Source organism: Opisthocomus hoazin, chromosome 8 (genome assembly GCF_030867145.1).
Source record: "Opisthocomus hoazin isolate bOpiHoa1 chromosome 8, bOpiHoa1.hap1, whole genome shotgun sequence".
In the NCBI taxonomy this organism is placed as follows: domain Eukaryota; kingdom Metazoa; phylum Chordata; class Aves; order Opisthocomiformes; family Opisthocomidae; genus Opisthocomus; species Opisthocomus hoazin.
This window is the reverse complement of record NC_134421.1, coordinates 8,773,755-8,791,767: the sequence shown is the minus strand read 5'-3', so window position 1 is coordinate 8,791,767 and position 18,013 is coordinate 8,773,755. Positions and strand designations below refer to the sequence as shown.

The 18,013-nt window shown below is 49.1% G+C and overlaps 1 protein-coding gene across 4 annotated transcripts in view; it reads left to right on the top strand.

Moving 5' to 3' along the window:
* Window positions 1-1,164: 1,164 nt before the first annotated feature.
* The window catches only part of DGKI (diacylglycerol kinase iota), a 224,589-nt gene continuing 207,740 nt past the window's right edge, over window positions 1,165-18,013 (top strand). For 3 of the 4 annotated variants that reach the window (XM_075428819.1, XM_075428817.1, XM_075428818.1), the window contains exon 1: window positions 1,313-1,535. In XM_075428819.1, the coding sequence (XP_075284934.1) occupies window positions 1,357-1,535 (179 nt within the window). In that variant the 5' untranslated portion in view covers window positions 1,313-1,356. Of the gene's footprint in view, window positions 1,536-18,013 lie in introns of all 4 variants that reach the window. The other variant, XM_075428816.1, reaches the window with a different exon arrangement.

Sequence of the window (18,013 nt, the reverse complement as noted above, 5' to 3'; positions counted from 1 at the left end):
CTCGGAGGTTTGGGGGAGAAAATTTAGATACATATTGGGGGAAGCACGTGAGCACGTAGATAATATGTGCACCGCTTCTGCATAGGGATAGAATGTAGTTCTGAACGTTGGTCAAACTTTTAAATGCTTGAACTGTAGTGAAAAGATCCGCTCTTCATCACCCTTCTCTGCTGCCAGCGAGGGAGAGGAAAACGTTAATTGGCTGGCCTGGAGAGCCTGTGCTAAGTACGGAGAGGCCGGGTCGTTACTTCAGGTTGGAGAAGGAGCAGGAATCGGGTGTGGAGCAGCCTTTGGCTGTCACAAGTCTGATTCACAGCTCAGGTTTTGCCACGTTTGCACGCTGGTGCATGTGGGCAGCAGGTAAATGCTGTTGCCCGTTCGCCTTTCGATCGTGCTGCTGGCTGTGCCGTGGTGCGGGGGTCACGACGAAGGGGCAAGGCCGCTCGGGGAAGTCACCTGCGGAGGAGGGGCGGCTCCGAACCCTCGTCCTGCAGGGTTTGCCTTCTCTGCAGAGCGTCCGTGCTCGTGTTTCTCCTCTTTTTGTCTTACGACTTGCTATTTTGGATCCCATTCCCTTGGAGGAGTTTTGAAGGCAGAAAACAAAGCACCGGTGGCGCAGAATTCCCGCTATAATTTCTGAAGAATCGTGGAACGGTTTGGGCTGGGAGGGACCTGCAGAGGTCACGTAGTCCATCTCTGCTGCAGCGAGCAGGGACATCTTCCACCAGAACAGGTTGCTCAGAGCCCCGTCCAACCCGGCCTTGAGTGTTTCCAGGGATGGGGCAGCCGCAGCTTCTCTGGGCAGCCCGTGCCAGTGTTTCGCCGCTCTTAGGGTAAAAAATTCCATCCTTCTATCCCGTCTAAATCCGCCCTCTTTTAGTTTGAAGCCGTTTCCCCTTGCCCCGTCGCAGCGAGCCCCGCTAAATGCTCGTCCCCCCCGGAGCCCCAGCTGCTGCACAGTTCGTTTCGCCGAGAGCCCGTCCCCGGGGCGCGGGGGGCCGGGGGTCGGTGGGGGGGGGGGGGGAGCGGCTGGGTCCCCGCAGCCTGACCCCGCACCGGGGCGGGGGGCGTGGCGGGGGGGGGTGGGCGCGGCGGCGGGCGCGGCGCGGCGATTGGCGGGCGGGCGGCGGGGCGGGGCGGGGGGCGGCCGGGGAGTTTCCCACAATGCCCCGCTGCAGTGCGGCCGCCGATGGATGCTGCGCGGCCGCCCTGGCTGGCAGCGCGACCCGCGGCCCCGGGAGCTGCCGACCCCCCCCGGCCGCCGCCCCCCCCGCCCCCCCACAGCGCCTGCAGCCGCCGGCCGCCCCCCGCCTGCCCCCCCCACCTCCTCCTCCGCGGCCCCTCCGCCCCGCCGCAATGAACCCCCCCGCCGCAGCCGGCGGGGAGGAGACGGGGGCGGCTGGCGGCGGCTGTCGGGGGGCCGAGGGTGGCGGGGAGGCGGCGGGAGCCGCCGGGGTCCCGGAGGAGTCGGCGGCGGAGGAGTCGCTGGAGGAGAAGCTGCGGAGCCTCACCTTTAGGAAGCAGGTGTCCTACAGGTGGGTGCCGGCGGGGCGGGCTCCGGCCGCCCTCGGTGCCCCCCCGGGGGCATCTCTCCGGCGCGGGGTGCCGGCGGGTGGGAGGCGGCAGCGGCGTGAGGCCAGCGCCCCGGAGTCTGGCCGGGATTTTTCTGCATCCCGAAGCCTAAAAGACACCCCAGCCCCCCCGGATCGGCGACCTGCCGTCGGGTTTGCGGTGCTCCTCCGCGGCGGTGGGTAGGGGGGCGGCGTGCGTGGCTCAGCTCCGGAGTTAACCGGGGGGCAGAGTCGGGGGTCTCGCCCGGCTGCCGGGGGAGCAGCTCCGTCTGCGCTCTTCGCCCTTTCCAACCAAAGCACGGCCGGCCGCGTCCCCGGCGCCTCCAAACGCCGGCTGCGGGGAGCGGAAAAAACGTTTCTGGAGGCATGGCCGCTCCCCCGAGGGGTTTCCCTGCGTGGGGTGTCGCGGAGCGCGGGTCTCGCTCCCCACCCGTGCTGACAGCCCTTGCCTAAGGCTCGGGGGGCTGCGGTGGCCGAGGGCGGTGGGCAGCCGCTGGGGTGCCCCCGGTGGGCGGTGGGCAGCCGCTGGGGTACCACCGATGGGCCGTGGCCAACGCAGGGCCCCGCGCTGGCAAAACTGGGGTCTGGGACTTTCACAGCCGGTCCCTTGATGCCGTATCTCTGGTGCCAAGTAAGTGGGTTTCTTCCTCCTGCGAATGGACCTGCAGGCAGGGGCTGGCGGTGGGGTCGGTCCGCTCCCCTGGTACCGCTGAAGGTCTGTTAACGGTCACCAGCTGCCGAAAGCCGTCACTGGCCGAGAAGCTTCGTGCCAAAAAGTTCTTGAGTCTTGCCTAATGCTGGCTGCAAAGCCCCGGCGGGGGCGGCACGCCACTGGTAACCAGTAACCGGTATGCTGGTGTGCTCAGGGCTGAGCCCGCTGAGCTGGGGGGACAGAAAGCACGGGGCTGCTGCTTATTGTGTCTCTGCAAGGATGGGGTGCCTCTAGCTCGAGGTGAATCAGCTGAAGAGTCGCCCCTAACGTGGAGACACTTCTTTTTAGCGTGCTGTCAATTTACATCCAAAATAGCTTAGTAATGGTTTGAGCCTCTGCGTGTGGTAGGGCTTAAAAATGATGTAATTAAACACTCTTCATAGCTGAAGTTTTATGTAATGCCTCCTGCATTCAGAGAGGCTTCCCCAGAAGGGCTGGTGGTTTCACTGGTGAGTGTGAAGTTTGGGGTGACCCATGCTAGACTCAAGAAGGTGAGTGGCGTGAAGAGGAAAACTTACTGGACACCCAAAGAGCAGCACGTCGGTCATCTCTCGGTCCTTTTGCAGATCTACCCTGACAGCTCTGCTACCTCCTGCCATTTAGGGGCACGCTGTCTGCTGCAGATACAGGCAGGTTCTGCAGGTGGGCTGCCGAAGCAGCTGCTAACGAGGCAGGTTTGCTAAAGTGCCTGCTCTTGGTACAGAAGGCACACAGGGTTTGCATGAAATCTTGGAGGTGCTTTGCTCAGGCTCTACATTTCCGTCCTTATTTCATTAACTTTGGCATCTTCCCCCTTTCTTTGAGAGGGTGTGTGTGTAGATATTAAGATCTGTCTATGATGTCCTAGAAGTATGTTAAAGACATCAGTATTCTTGAAGTTTTCTGCATAGTAGATAATTTCATAACAAATGCTTGTTATGAAGGAGGAAATGCAGGATTTTTTTTCTCCCTCCTGCCTTTCCTTTCATCCATCTAGGCAAGCGTACAAGTCCTGAACCTCAGATATAAAAGCCTTTTCCTAAGTATCTCTTGATGCGTGTTACTTATGCTACTTGACTTGGGATATGTGCGAGAAAGCGCATTTTCTTTGCATCCTTGGATTTTCACACCTTTTCTTCTTTTGAAGCAGGTTTCCTACAAATAATGTGCACTCTCTCGTTTATCCATAACAAGAACAGTCTGAGTAGATGGAAGAGTAGAAAATTGTCACAAAGGGCCTCGACTGAGCTCTCCGCGCCCCCCAGGCTCCTTCAGTTGATACCATTTCTTTCAGTAAATTATGGTGCTGAAATACATTCGTAAATGTAAATGACTATAATATACACAGGAAAATCTATTTATGTTGGCACTTGGACTCCCTTATTCCCTGGTGCAATACAAATTATTCAAGGCTTCATACAGACTTTCAAACAGCTCCATTCAGGCTTTTCTGTGCAGGTGCATTACATTGACATACACCCATATATCTGTATTTATACATGCAGGGGAGGAAAAAAAAACAGTTGGAACTTCTTTAAAATAATAAAGATTCATGAAAAAGCATGTAAAAAAATCTGTTGGTAGCAACTGAAAGAATGACATGGGTGGCGGAAAGAGAGGTCAAGGTATTGTCACAAGGGAAAAAAAGGAAGAAGACTATTTCCTGTACCCATTTTATGTTAATCATTCCCTATTATGAAACTATGGTTTACCTGACTCTGACTTAAAGCATTAGCTTTTTCCCTCCCCCCTTTTTTTTTTTGTTGCTAAACAGCAGCTGCTTTCATTGCAATGCAGATCTATTTAGCTAATGAGATAGGTGTTGCATACTAATAACTTGTTAGTTTCTCTAGAATTGTGCCAAAACCATGAGTAACGTCGTTCAGAAAACAGTGTTCTGTACTGGTGCGGCCAGTGGCTCACAACGCAGATGCTGCTGTATTAAATACGTAACGATTTTGTGTAATAAATACCAATGTAGGCTTGTTTCTCCCCCATGGAGAACCATCAGGAGAAAAAACTTGCTTTAAATGACACAGGTGTGGCTCAGCTCCCTTGCCCTCACCATGTTCCCTGCCATACCCACCTTGCATCTGCCACTTGCTGCTCGTTATCGGCACCGAAACCTTGTCGCTCCGTGGAGGGTAGATGTTTGCTTGCTGTTTTCTCTCTCGTAATGCGCCGTGATGATGTGTACGTACACAGTGGGGATAGGCCACTTAGCTCACGCGCAAGCACGGCTAATGGGCTTAAAGTGTGTCTGCTGCTGGTGTGCGTGCGCTGCCAACACGCGTCCCTTAAGTGGATCTTAATTTGCAGACGGGGCGCCTGCCCTGCCTGATGTCATAGCGGGTGCTGCTGGGCGCTGCTGGTCCAGCTGCTGGGCGCTGCTGGTGCGGCCAGCGGTGCAGGGCTAGCGAGGGAGGGGAGAGGCTATCTGCAGGCAGCAGTGGCCGTCCCTTGACGAGGGGTCTCTCGCAGAGCTGCTCCCTGGGTGGACTGAATGAAAGCTCGGAGAAACGCTCTCCCTTTTCAGCCTCATGCACCAACATAAAGCCAACCGGCTTCATAGCTAGGTGCTAACATCAGAATGCCAACAGCTAAGCAGTAATTTCTAGGGCTAATTTTTTACTCTACAAATACAGAATGAAGTATCTTAAAGACATTTTGTCTTTTCTGCTTAACTATGGGCTCACAAAATGAAAAATGTTTTTTTTAATTAACTGATGGAACCAGAAGTTCAATTTCTTGCCCCACTGAAGAAACTGGCAAATGAAAAAAAAAAAAAAAAAAATTGAATTAAATGCACACTGCAGATTGGTTCTTGGAGTAGTATTTACCCCTTACCAGACCCAGCAGAATATTTACAAGGCATCGTGACACAAACCTAGTAGGTAAATTTTTCTGTCCTTTTAACTTTTGTTATTTTTTCACTGCAAGGTTCTGTGAGGAACCTCATGGTCTCTTTTAGCTAAAGTAGAGATCCCAGAGTAATTCTTGAAATAAAGAGAAATTCAGATTATACCAAAGAGATGCTCAATAAGAGTATTTCCACAATAAAAAGCTATGGCTGGAGAAAACCTTGGAAATAAAGCATTCTCTGGCACGTTCCCTGCAGGTGTTTATAGCTCTAAAAGCTTATCTGAAATGTGGTCTTGTCATTTAATTGTTTAAGCTTGGGGAGATAGTAAAAGGTAAAAAAATCCCAAACAACAAACAACCCCCCACCCCAAAAAAACCCAACAAAGAATAAACCCCCAAACCCCAAAATAACCAACACAAGTCAAAAAGCAAACCAACCAAACCCATCAATGCTGCAAATGGCTTTTAATTTCTTAATTAATGATTATTTGTAAATCCAGGGAATCTTGATAAGCGGCATTGGAAAGAAGAATGAAGTTGTAACTTTCAGTGGCCCTCTTGTGAGAGCTCAAGTGGCGTTTCGCAAACACTTGTTGCTAGGGAATAGTTTGTCTGGAGAAATGCAATTTCATTTTGACCAAGTGGAGGAACCCCGCCCGGTGCAGTGGGCAGCAGGCTTTAGGATTGTTGCCTGCACATGGCTCGGGGTTGTCCAAAAGCGGGGCCATCGGGAACCGTCTCTGAGCCGTGTGCCGCTGGCGGGCAGCGGGCTGGCGGCTTGGTTATCGCGCGTGGTCCTTGGCTGAGGTGCCTTGCCCGAGCGGGGAACCACGCGTTTCGCTTGCGGCCATGGAAGTGTCTGCAGGCGGTGGTTTTCTGAACTCACCGGGTCTGTTGGCTGTCCCGTTCCACTCGGAAATGCCGCTGTCAAAAACGGGCGGCTGGAGCTTCCTTGGCTGATGTTTCTCTCTGACTTGATGAAAGAATCTGTTTGGGACGTGCCTCGTGTGCTTTCCTGATCCTTCCTCCGCAAGCAGAAGCCAGGAGTCAAGCTGGCCTCTCCTTCCTCACCAGCAGCAAGCACTGCTTGTCTGTTGTGGCAAGAAGTAGCTGGAGTTATAGTTTATAGTGGGTTTTGTTGCTGCCTTTGAAGGGGAAACAGTCGTGGCAGAGCAATCCTGGGAAATCCCCAGTTACACGTGCCTTGTCACGGGTGATGAGCAATGTAGTACCTGGGACTGCAGACGGGGCTTAGACCAAAATAGAAATGTAAGGGTAGGAAACATCCTCATTTTTTACTTCATTTGTTTACAGACATGATAATCATCATAAGCTGCACATCACTTCTCAGTAAATATTAAATAGAGACAGGATGTTAGAGGTGTCTCCTATTACTAAGACTTAATTATTTCATGAAATATGACAGCATTTACTAGTGTACTGTGAAGCACAATAAATAATTAAAGCTGAATGACATTTGTAAAAATAAAAACACCCAACGCAAGCCTTTGATCTTTTCATTGTGCTGATTTCTTTTACTTCAGTTTCCTTGAATCTTAATACATCCTATTTTTATAAATGAGCGAGGCTGTTCTGCATGAAGATGATGGATGAATTTTTGTCTCCTACCAAATGTCAAGAAAATAATTCTCTCTCCCCAGGCTAATCTCGTAAGATCTGCTTACAACTGTCTTTGTCAGAGTTTTGGGTATGTACTGTACAGAGGTGTTGCCACCCACTCACATAACAGTGACTCAGTTTACTCTGTCACCCAAAACATCTATCACCATTTTATCTTTTTCCTCCAAAGCATACCACTGGACGTTTTTGGTACACAAAAGGGCCGTTGTGAAGCTCTTTCACTTACGAAGCTTTGAGGTGGAAATTCTGTGTTGGAGCAAAATGTAGAAAAAGGCTAGGATAGTTCAGAAACGAGACTGACACCATGGGAAAAGCAGGTTGACATTTCAAGTTCCGTCCTGACTTTGAGCTGTGGCTGCAAGTCTGGCCATCAGTGTCCCCGGGTCACACAAAGTGAATTTGAATTTAGAGCGTGTCTTCTGTTCTCCCTTCTGTATCTGAGGTTTGCGGCACTGTACAGGAGAGGCTTTGTGAATGATAACTCTGGGTAAAGCTGCGTGTGAGCTGCGATGGAATACAGACATGCTCAGAAGGAGATATAAATGCACCAGTGACTTGAAAGCGGGAGCCTCTACGAGCGCGTGATAGTGATGTTGTGTAGCACAGGCACAGACCTGTAGACTCAGATTGCCCTGGGACTGTCGCAGGTGGAAAACTTCATCGGGCAATAAGTGCTGAATCGGATGCCATGTAACTTTGGTGGGGTGGAAAAACGCTTTTGTTCTGGCTACTCTTTTGGAATAAATTAGCAGGTAGTCAGCTCCCCTCACCTGGGTCAGTCACAGGGCTGACAAAATGATCTGCTTGAAGCTTCACCAGGCTTTTGACAGGTTTGGTGTTTATTTGGCAACTTGGCCAAGGTTTTGGGAAGGCAACGCGTGCGTGCAGCAGTCCTCTGTGCTCTTCCTCCTTCTTTATCAGTAAAGCATGAAACACTGACCATCAGCCAAAGGATTTCTCAGATCTTGAGGGAAAGAGGGAGAGGGGAAGAAGCGGCAGCAAATAACCAGGCAAGGGAGGCTCACAGCTTTGTGGCAACCTCTTCCAGTTACAGAACTGACGATGAAGAACTTTGCCTTGGAATAAAACGGATGTGGAAAGTTGGAGCTCGTTTTTGTGTCTCGCTCTCTACAAAGTTGTTGTGTCATTTTTTAAAATATCTTTGTATGTGGGAGTGATGCATTAACTCAATTATACTGTTCACCTGCATGCTCCTGATGCTTGAGCTTTGCCCTCCCCCACCCTGTAGTTTTCGAATGATTTGACCATTTGTCACTCTTAGCAGAGAAAAGCTGTGTGGGACTGGGCGTATATGGAAAAAAAGATGTCAGAGCACATTAAGAAAAGACTGTGTGTGTGTGTGTGCACAGAGCCTACAGGAGTCTCTGTGTGGGTTAGTGTTGGGTATTTGATGGCTGTGTATGGGTGAGATGACACCACGGTGAGCAGCTTCAGAGTGAAGGAGGGTGTCTGACAGAACATGGGCGTGGAGGACTCTGCTCTGTCTTTTGCAGGTTGCAGCCTCATGGGGCAAACAATCTGTACTTTCTACTAAATAATTACCAGACTTTGTGTGGGCTGAGGAAGGTGTACCAGGGTGGGCTGTGTGTTCAGGAGGCTCAGTGCATGCTCTGTGTAAATGCCCAGGAACGTAAGATGAAGGGATGTCAATATGTTGCGAATTCCAGTGTGTGGTTTTTCTCCCTGTATTTAACTGTCCTTTCTTTGGAGGGAATACATATTTATGCATATAAAATATAAATGTGTTTGCTCGTTGTTGAAGGCCTTGGGTATGGCAGAAAGTGCTGTGCCAAGAGCTGAGTCCAAGGTTTGCAGGCCCATTCAAAGCCACCAGGTCTCTCTGGCTTCACTTCTCATTTCTGTCTGTACTGCACTTATTTCCCTTTCGCTGCTTCGCTCTGTGGGGACGTGCTGGCCTGTGGGTATAACTGCTTCCCCGGTGCCCACGTTGTGCCAGCCCCTGAGTTCTCCTGTAACCCTGTCTCTCTGGCTGCTGGGCTGGTGGTGAGGCCATCACTCCTGCACAGGCAACCCACTTCGTGCTGCCAGCGGGGAAGTTGGCAGCATCTCGGCCAGCTCACAGAGGCTTTTTGTTTGCCTTTCTGGAAACCTCTCTGTGCGTTTTGCCTAAAAATGAATTCAGGGAGGGTTTCGTTGGTGAAGATTAAGATGCATGGGGCCCTCACACCAGCACCAGCTTGTCTGTCTGTGCTGGCTGCCTTGTGCCACCGGTTGGCCATGATCCCGCACAGCCTTCCTGGTCCTGACTGTGGACTCCTCCTCTGAAGATAACACTGGGCTTGGGGTGACTGTGGTTAGGAATGAAAGTGGGGTTTTTTGTCTTAAATTCCACTAGAATTGCTTCTCAGTTACAAAAGACCTCAGCCTCCTATCTTGGTCTGCAGAGGAGACCCACGAATGATGGAGTAGGAGACCGTTTAGTGTCAAGGAATAGAGACTGTTTTTTAACATGAAACAAAATGTCTAATACTTGTCCATTATACTTTGTCTCAGCTTTTTCTGCCTGTAAGGCTGTAATCTGTAAGTGATAATATCTACATAACGCAGGCTATGTAGGACCTGATGCTTTGTAGATCCTCCTTGAGAAACAGAGACAAAAGAAGATAAAGTGACTGATTTCAGAGGGCAGATGGAGCCTGTATGACAAAGTGGAAACGAATCCTCAGCCCTAGCTTTAAGAGCAAGGCCTCTTCTCCGGGTTTCAAGGAGAGGGGAACAGACGAAAATCGAAACTGTAACTTTCGGAGAAAACCTGAAAGCTGAGGGAGAGGCAGAGCGCAGCTGTGCATGAATATTAGCATATGATTTTGTTTAGAGGACAATATAACCAAGTTATGCCTCTGCATAATTTGTGCATTGAGCCAACGGGAGAGCTGGTTTTTAAAGAGCCGTGGTAACCTGAGGCTGCCCCAGGGCACCGAGTGGCTCTTCCAAACATCTCGGCCCCTCGAAAGACCTGACTGGAATGGCTCAGCACGAAGGTAGGCAAGGGGCCGCGGGGGAAAGGAGAGTTTTGTTCACTGCTTCGAGGAACGAATGATTGCCAACTACTGCACTCTTGGCCAAGGGAGCTGGTGCGGGGCTGAGCCTGCCCGTGCTCTGGGACTGAGCGTGGTGTTTCCCCAGTGCTTTCTATACTGCGTTTTTGAGGAAGCTTGGTCATTTGAAACACGCTACGAAAAGGCTCGGTAATGAGATACTGAGCCTTTCAGTCCTGGTTTTGCTGTCAAATGCAGCTCTGAATGGCACTGCCAGTATCCCCTTCCGTTTAACAGCTGTTTGAAAGCTTAGCTAACTTCAAAATGTAGAGTTCTTCACGGGAAAATGCTATTTTATCATCTGGTCCGTCCACTCTTTTTTGAGGGGTTATGGCTTCAAATTCTACCTAGGTAAGTTTTCCAGCTCGCTGGACCTACAGACTACCTAACGCTAATCGCTGTTGTCGCAGACAAATGGCCACGTGGTCAGAGAGAACAGAAGTGTCTAACTGTACTTAGGGCTGAGGCATGCTACCTTAACACGTCATTGCTCCTCCTATGTACTTTTGTGGCTGAAGATGAGATACGAGAAGATGTAGGGTGCTGTTCTCTCTCTCAGGCTGCTGATAAGGTGTATGCCATCAGTAATGAGTTTACTGGTACGGAGGAATGGTGCTGCTGGCTGCCCTATAGCCTCAGCTAGGCTATAGATGCATTGCAGAGAGAAATAATCTCCATGTCTTTGGCTGTCTGGCTGGGTGTAAAAGTCTTTGGGGGAGAAATGTGGGCTCTTTTTGAATGTCCAGGAACTTGCAGGAAGGTGTTTGGTGGTGAGAGACGTAGGTGTGAATGGCGGGAATGTGGTGGGCAAATACCTTGTCTTGCTTTTTGTTACCCTCTTCAAATGGATACAAAACATTCCTCCCTTGACATTACTAAGGAACGTGTGGTTAATACGTAGGTCTAAAGTATATCTGATTAGGGCTATATGATACACGAGTGTTTGGGTGTATGATCTGACACTTTTTACAGGAGGTGAAAAAGAAATTCTCGTATCTAATCTAGACGATTATGAAAAGCGCTATGCTTCAATATATGTAGTTTCACTAACTTCAAAATATTTCAAAATTGTAAAATTTGTTTCAAGATTTCTAATTTCCCTCAAACGTTTCCAAGTTTGGCTTTTCATAAAAACAATCAACAAAGGCCTTAATAGCTAGGTTGCATGTCTTCTGGATTGTATGACTCATCAGGAAGCTTGACCCACTGGGCAACATTTTCCAAGTGGGGCAGGGATTAAGCTTCAATTGCTTGGATTCATCAAAGATGATGAGTTGAACATCTTAGAATCCCTCTGTGCTCTGAAACTGCTCCCTGATGCTGTGTAATAGGCAGGAGAGGGGACTGCCTGTGATGCTCTGAGAGGTGCCATGGGGTTTCTGGGCATCATAGGAGAGGGTGAGGAAGCAAAATGGCTTTGAAGCCCGTTAGCATTAAAAGATGATGAGAAAATACCTTCCTGTCATCACTTTATTTCATTAGGTTGCTAATGAGTTTCCTCTGGGGATGGTAATGGGGTAGTTCTTATGCTTTTATCCAATTAGTGAATGATCCCAGGAGTATATCCTTTTGTTGTGAAGACACATGGAGTTTCATTCCGACTCGAGCACTGCGTCCTGCAGGTTCTCTGCAGGCGATGAAATGCCATGTGTAGGTGCGTGCTAGGCCAGGTCCTTGGTTATTTATTGCTGATGTTAGCCTGATTTCTGGTTTCGAGATGGTGCCCTAGAGAGCAATGGACTCTCCTGTGAAAGTAAGTGAAATGCCAAAGATGTGAATAAAGTTTCGTTATGCGTTTTGAGGTTAGTTGTAAGTTGAGACACGGAGAGAATTCACATGTTAAAAACCTGTGTAGACAGGAAACAAAAGCGCCCTTGCTATTGCCTTAAGGGATAGCCAGTACCAGCGTCTTGCCAGCTGCTTGTGCTCGTAGGACCCTTTGCTGCTGGCACTATAGTCACCTCCAGGTTTTAGCCTGATTTAAAATGACATTGAAGACGGAATTAGCAGCAGTACCCATGCAGCTGGCATGCTTGGTTGTGAGTGGTCTACCATTAGTGAGAAGAACTTAAGCTTTTCTTTATTTTTCATGTTTGTCTCTGCTAACAGCGGTAGCTAACAGTTGCAGCTATTACTTCTCTTGCAGAACAGTACATTTGGCTTCGGAGCAGGTAGTTTCATTGTTTTGTCCCTGGTCAGTTTTTACTGTGATAGAGTCTCTAGATTTCTTCGGTTTTGAGTTGTTCTCTCTCCCTTTTCATTCTGTAACTTGCTTTTGTCACCCTACCAAGGCACCGGTGCTCTGTGTGGGCTTACGTGCCCAGGGCTGTGGAGTGCACGGTACAGGGAACAAAGAACATGCAAGTACAGAAACACTGGGCTTCACATTCTGCAAGGTTAGATTTATGTCACTGAGCTCGCTCCAACAGTGTTTTTTCCTGCCTCCAAGGCTAGGGTGAGCTTTACAGCCCAGTGCTGCATCTCTGATTCTTTACTATCAAGATGCTCACAATAAGCTGCTTGCTTTCCCCTTTATATTTGCAGTACTGGCGTTTTTCAAGCTCTGCAGTCGTAGATTATGTTGCAGTGGTTTGCAAAGGGATTATATCCATGTTTTATGTGCGGTTGGATATAGAGATAGAGACTTTTTTTGGACTTCTTTCTGTCAAGGTAGTGCAAACCTGTGGCAAAAAGGAGAAGGCATCAGTTACTGCCTTCAGCTTTTCAGCTTTTCTTTTTTCCCAGCTTTTTTGGGTGTTGAAGGAAAGCTGAAAAGTGCTCGACGAGCCCTACTGGTGCAGAACAAACAGTGCTGGAGTGCAGTTATGGTGGCTGGGATAGAGGGGAGCGTAGTGGTGACTGTGTGGACCCTCTTTTGGCCTTGCAAACCTTGATTCAAATTGGATGGCAAATGGCAAAACAGGTTTTGTTTTCATTTCCTTGGGTCTGATGTGGGCAATGTCATTGCTTGACAAATGCGCTGTGATCCAGGGTGAACAGCAAAATTACTGAGTGCTGGGTTGTTTGGTCTCTGTCTTGCCAGCTCTTCATTTCTCCTCTTTCAGCAGATAGTGGGAGGGATGACTAATGCTGGCTGTGATGCTGGGGTAGTTATGAACTGGAGTGAGACCAACACAGCAGTGAAGATGTCCCCTCACCAAGGTTATATGTGGTGTTTAGAAACTGCTAACCCGGTGGCATTCCGACAAGTGACCTGGGGTCTTTTCCAAAACATCCCCTTGTCTATTAAACCTTAATCCATTTGAAAGGGAGAAAAACCATAACCTGTAGCAGAGATGGCTGTGGACTGTCTGGCCTGGAAGACTTCAGTGCCCTCCAAAGGGAGGGCTGGCCGGAGCACAGCTTTTCTGCTTTCTAGAGAGGATATTGCATGCCTTTCCCTCTGGGAACAGCCTGGGCTCTCCCAGCCCGCAGCAAGCTTCTGTTCAGACGCCTCTTGGGGATGTGGCGGCCATCAACAACATAAGGCAAGCATTACGCGTGTTCACGCAAGCCTGTGGGCAGGTCCAAGCTGGAAGCACTCTTAGAAATGTTCTCTGGGGCAGGATGGACCCAGAGAGCTTGCATGTGAGCTTTCCCTTTAATGAATGTGTGTCAGAAAAGCCTCCTATGTGATGATCTCTTTTTTTAATTCTCTTTTTTTAATGGAGTAAATTATGCTCCTTTTTCATATTTTTTTTTAAATGAAAGGCGCAAAGCTAAGATATCTCTGACTGTAACTGGAAGAGAGCTTTAGTATGACACAAATATTTTTAGTTTCTTCATATGCAGTCACCCAAGAGTCACCTATTCAAGATCAAGTACTGCATTCTTCCCAATCTTCACCTTACTTCTGGTGAAACTGTGAGAGATCAGATAACAAGGAATTTAAAAGAAAAGCCTCCTGTAATCCCTTGGTTGGGCAGTATGGTCTTTTCTCCCTAACCCCTGGATTGCACAATACGCTCTTCTCTCCTTACTGCTGCCTCCTTAGTGCCAGAAGGAAAGCAACCGGATGTCATTCTGCCATCAGCTTTGACGGGACTGAAAACATCCTTAACCTGTCCATAGGACAGTTGCTTACGCTTTCAGCTCCCTTGTTTTGGAGAAAGACTTTCAGTTTGGTGTTCGTATTGGTACCTGGTTTTGTACCTCATTCAAGTGGAACAACCGTACCAAGTGAACACAGAAGGAGAGTAAGGCGCAGCTGCTGAACCCCGGTGTGGGAGCTCCTCGCCGTTCGCAGCTCGCGGGGGAGCAGAAGATACGCTGACTAGTTTTGGGAGGGAGATGGAAGGAAGAGAGGAGCTGACCTGCGGTTTGCGACAGCGCTGGGTTCGTTTCTCCTCACTTCCCAATCACTGAGGGCCGTTGTTTGCTGGGGGAGAGCGGCCGCACAGGCAGCGGCAGGGAAAGCTTTCACCGCGTGCTCGTTACGCCTCTCTCCTGACTTAGCAGAAAAAGAAGGTAGTTCGCTTTCATTTCAGTCCTTCGCCTGAGATTACTCTTGTCTTTTGTTTCTTGAAAATTGGAGATCATCCTCTTTCGCACATGAAGTGTCAGGATACCGGACGGCCTTGCCTTTCTTCCACCAATGGCCCTATTTTGCTCTCCTTCGCACCTTACTGAAGGAAAGCTGCAGCTGACTCTCCTGGAGGATATGGATGTGGGCCTGCAGTTGGGTCTGGAAGCTCTGGCGCGTGCCTGCTTCTCCCATCTGCTTGTGTTTGATGGGGCTGTAGGTCATGAGAAGAAGTTTTGATCATTTCAGCCACAGTCAGGCTTCTGGACCCTTCAGCTGACCAAAGATGGGCATTTCCAGTGGGTCGCAGGCAATTACAAGAGGAGATGAGGACAGGAAGGGAGGGTGGGAAGTTGTGCTTAGGGTGCACTAGGTATAGGCTTTATAACAGTCATTTTTGCATGCTTAATCATAGAAATCATAGAAAGTTTTGGGTCGGAAGGGACCCCTAGAGGTCGTCTAGCCCAACCCCCCAGCAGCGAGCAGGGACACCGCTAACTAGATCAGGTTGCTCAGAGCCCTGTCCAACCTGGTCTTGAATGTTTCCAGGGATGGGGCCTCCACTACCTCTCTGGGCAACCCGTTTCAGTGTTTCACCACCCTCATTGTAAAGAATTTCTTCCTCATATCTAGCCTAAACCTACCCTGTTTTAGTTTAAAACCATTACCCCTCGTCCTGCCACTAAAGCTTGAAAGAGGCGACTAGGGGTGTGAAAGAGAGAAAGAAAAGGGGGAGGAAATAAGCCGGGATGGAAAATCGTAGCCCAACTTCCCCAAAGGCTGAAAAAGAGAAAGATGTGGATTCCCTTCCAGTTGGCGAGGCAGCCTGCTGCCTCACAGGGCTGTTCCCTGGCAAGTCAGCTCTGCCGCCCGCTCCCGCCGGCAGCCTGGGGACCGTGACAGAAAACGTGCGGCTCTCCTGGGTCTTGCTGCGGCCGAGCCCTGCCCAGGCGGTTGCCCCCGCTCCCTGCGTGATAGCCCCTTCCCAGCCGCCCTCGCATCCAGGGGGAGCTTTTTGTCTCTGATTCAGTTGCTCTGCAAACAGTGTCACAATTTGTCAGGTGCAGAGAGTGATGTTTGCTTGATGGAAATGTTGGCCCTGTTGTTAATCAATCTGAGCAGCTTTGCGCAGCAAGGTTGGAAGACAATGAGGCGAGTTTACGACGCAGGCAGGCAAAGCGGCTTCTGTTATGTGTGAAAACACAAATAATAGGAGGATAAATGCAAAACAGCGAGAACGCTTTTGTGTTTGGCGGTCACAGGCACAACAGTGTCTGACTCGAGTGGCAGGGATGTACGAACCAGGCGGTGGTGGGAACAAGCAGGTACGCCCGGAGGGCTCGTGCCTGACGAGGCGGAGCTGCAGGGGCACGCAGAAACACAAGGAAGACTTCAAAGATGTTCTGCGAAGGGTCAGCTCAAACAGAGCAGCAGTGGGGAAAGCACAGGGTCAGCTCAAACAGAGCAGCAGTGAGGAAAGCACAGGATTGTTCCTTAAAATGAAGTGACCTCTCGCTCTTTCTAAATTAAGAGGGAATTGGGCATGAGATAATATTTGTGAAGTTACCACAACATACGCATTTGCTTGTAATTCTAGTCTTCTATAGCGGGGAAGGGTGGGTGAAAAATGTCCCGTGGAACAATTTTTTCTTGTAGAATTTTGACATAATATTTTCCAGCTGAAATCTTCTGGGAAAGATGCTGATTTTGTTTAAAAAAAAAAATAGATGAGCAACATGTTCATATATTCACCTTAACTGAAATATAGAATAATTGATATTATAATTCCTTGGAGTTTCTTCATGTTGAGTTCTTTTTTTTTTCACTCTGATTCAGAAAAGTTATTTTGTTTTGATTTGAAATATGAGAATTTCCCAAAGCATAGAAATGCAGAGCTCTGGCAAGCCAAAGCTGTTATTTGGTAGCATGTGTGAGACTATCTTGGTCAGAGAATCACAGAATGGTTTGGGTTGGAAGGGACCTTAAAGATCATCTGGTTCCAACCCCCCTGCCATGAGCAGGGACACCTTCCACCAGCCCAGGTTGCTCAGAGCTCCCTCCAACCTGGTCTTGAACCCTGCCAGGAAGGGGACAGCCACAGCTTCCCTGGGCAACCTGTGCCAGTGCCTCACCACCCTCACAGTAAAGAATATGTTTCTTTTATAGAATCTAAATCTACCCTCTTTTAGTTTAATGCCATTACCCCTTGCCCTGTCACTACAGGACCATGGTTGGTTTTCCATGATAGAAATGTGTTGTAATGACCACGTTTAGCGTTAATCAGCCCTATGATACTTAGGCTCTTCTGAAGGACCAGAGACTGAATGAACATGGAAGATGAATTGCCCTCTGACTGCTAGCAGGTGATGGTTGATGTCAGGATTAAAGTATGTTATCAGGGTAGTATTGGGTGGTGGATGGCCATCCACATGTTTATAACTAAACAGGGAGGTCATTCTCCAGGGATGACTGAAAGCTGAATGTACATCAGGTGTATGGTTAATGGTGGTGGCTTTTTTCCTTTCCTTCTCTTTCTGAGAATATTCTGTGCCTGGGAGGCTGCCTCTGCAGCTACTGGCAGAATGCACCTGGTTAATAAAAACACAAGTAGTCACTTCTTGGACACTGACTCCTGTCTTACACGGAGAATGAAAGTGATCTCTGATGTTAGGGCTGAGAAGGCTTCTGCCCTCAGGAAGTGTTGACTTGCTCTTTAGCCATTTCTGCTGCTCCTTTCTGACCATGGAGCAGTCAGGTCAGCATTTACCCTTTTTCAGGGAGGGCTACCAGGGTGGTGGATCTTGGGTGGATGGTGGTCTTTCCCACCATGCTCTAGTTGCTGGGTTTGCACCACTGTGCTTGGGTCAACAGGGCAAGAGTTTTGTAGAAGTCAAATTTCTGTGAGATTTGGCTCTCAGAACTGAGGAACTCCCCTCCAACAAGTCTGGGCAGTGAAGAAAGAGGGAGCCAGCCAGCCTATTTTTAATAGCTACATGTGGAGGGTTGATGACTGTCATCTGTACAAGGCTGAAGAGTGTTGGTAACTACAGCCCCAAAAAGAATATAAATGATAGGCAAAATAGCAAGACAGTGTTTGTGATAATAAATTATGTCTGGGCAATGGATTGCTGACTTGTCAGTCAAAGAACAGTGTCTGCTTGTACTGGTTTTGTTGTTCTCGGCATCTAACTCCCACAGGATTGAAGAAATTTCTTGGGAAGAGACCATGTGAGTGTGCAGTTCTTGCCATTAAGACTAATGCATTTCCTTCTAATGGCTCTGCTGTGATGAATCAGTCCCCGCGTGGATGCCTTGATGGTGGATGTCCCTCCTTACTGGCTCTGGAAAAATTGCGAGTACTGATATGTGTGAAGAAGTCAATATGAGGAGGGGAGGATTTATTCTTGAAGGATGATTTTGGGCTGGGGAGGCTACCTTCCCTTGATGTCCTCAACAGTCATTAGCAAGTGAGAGTGCCTTCTCCAGAGGACCATTTTGCCAGCCTAATTCAGGCTCTGGCTCCAAATCGTCCTCTGGAAGAGCCCATCTTTATCGACTGCAGACAGTCTGTGGAGAGCAGTCTTACAAAGCTAAAATTAGTTTTCGTGTGGACTGTTCCTATAAATAGGATGAATAGATGTATGTG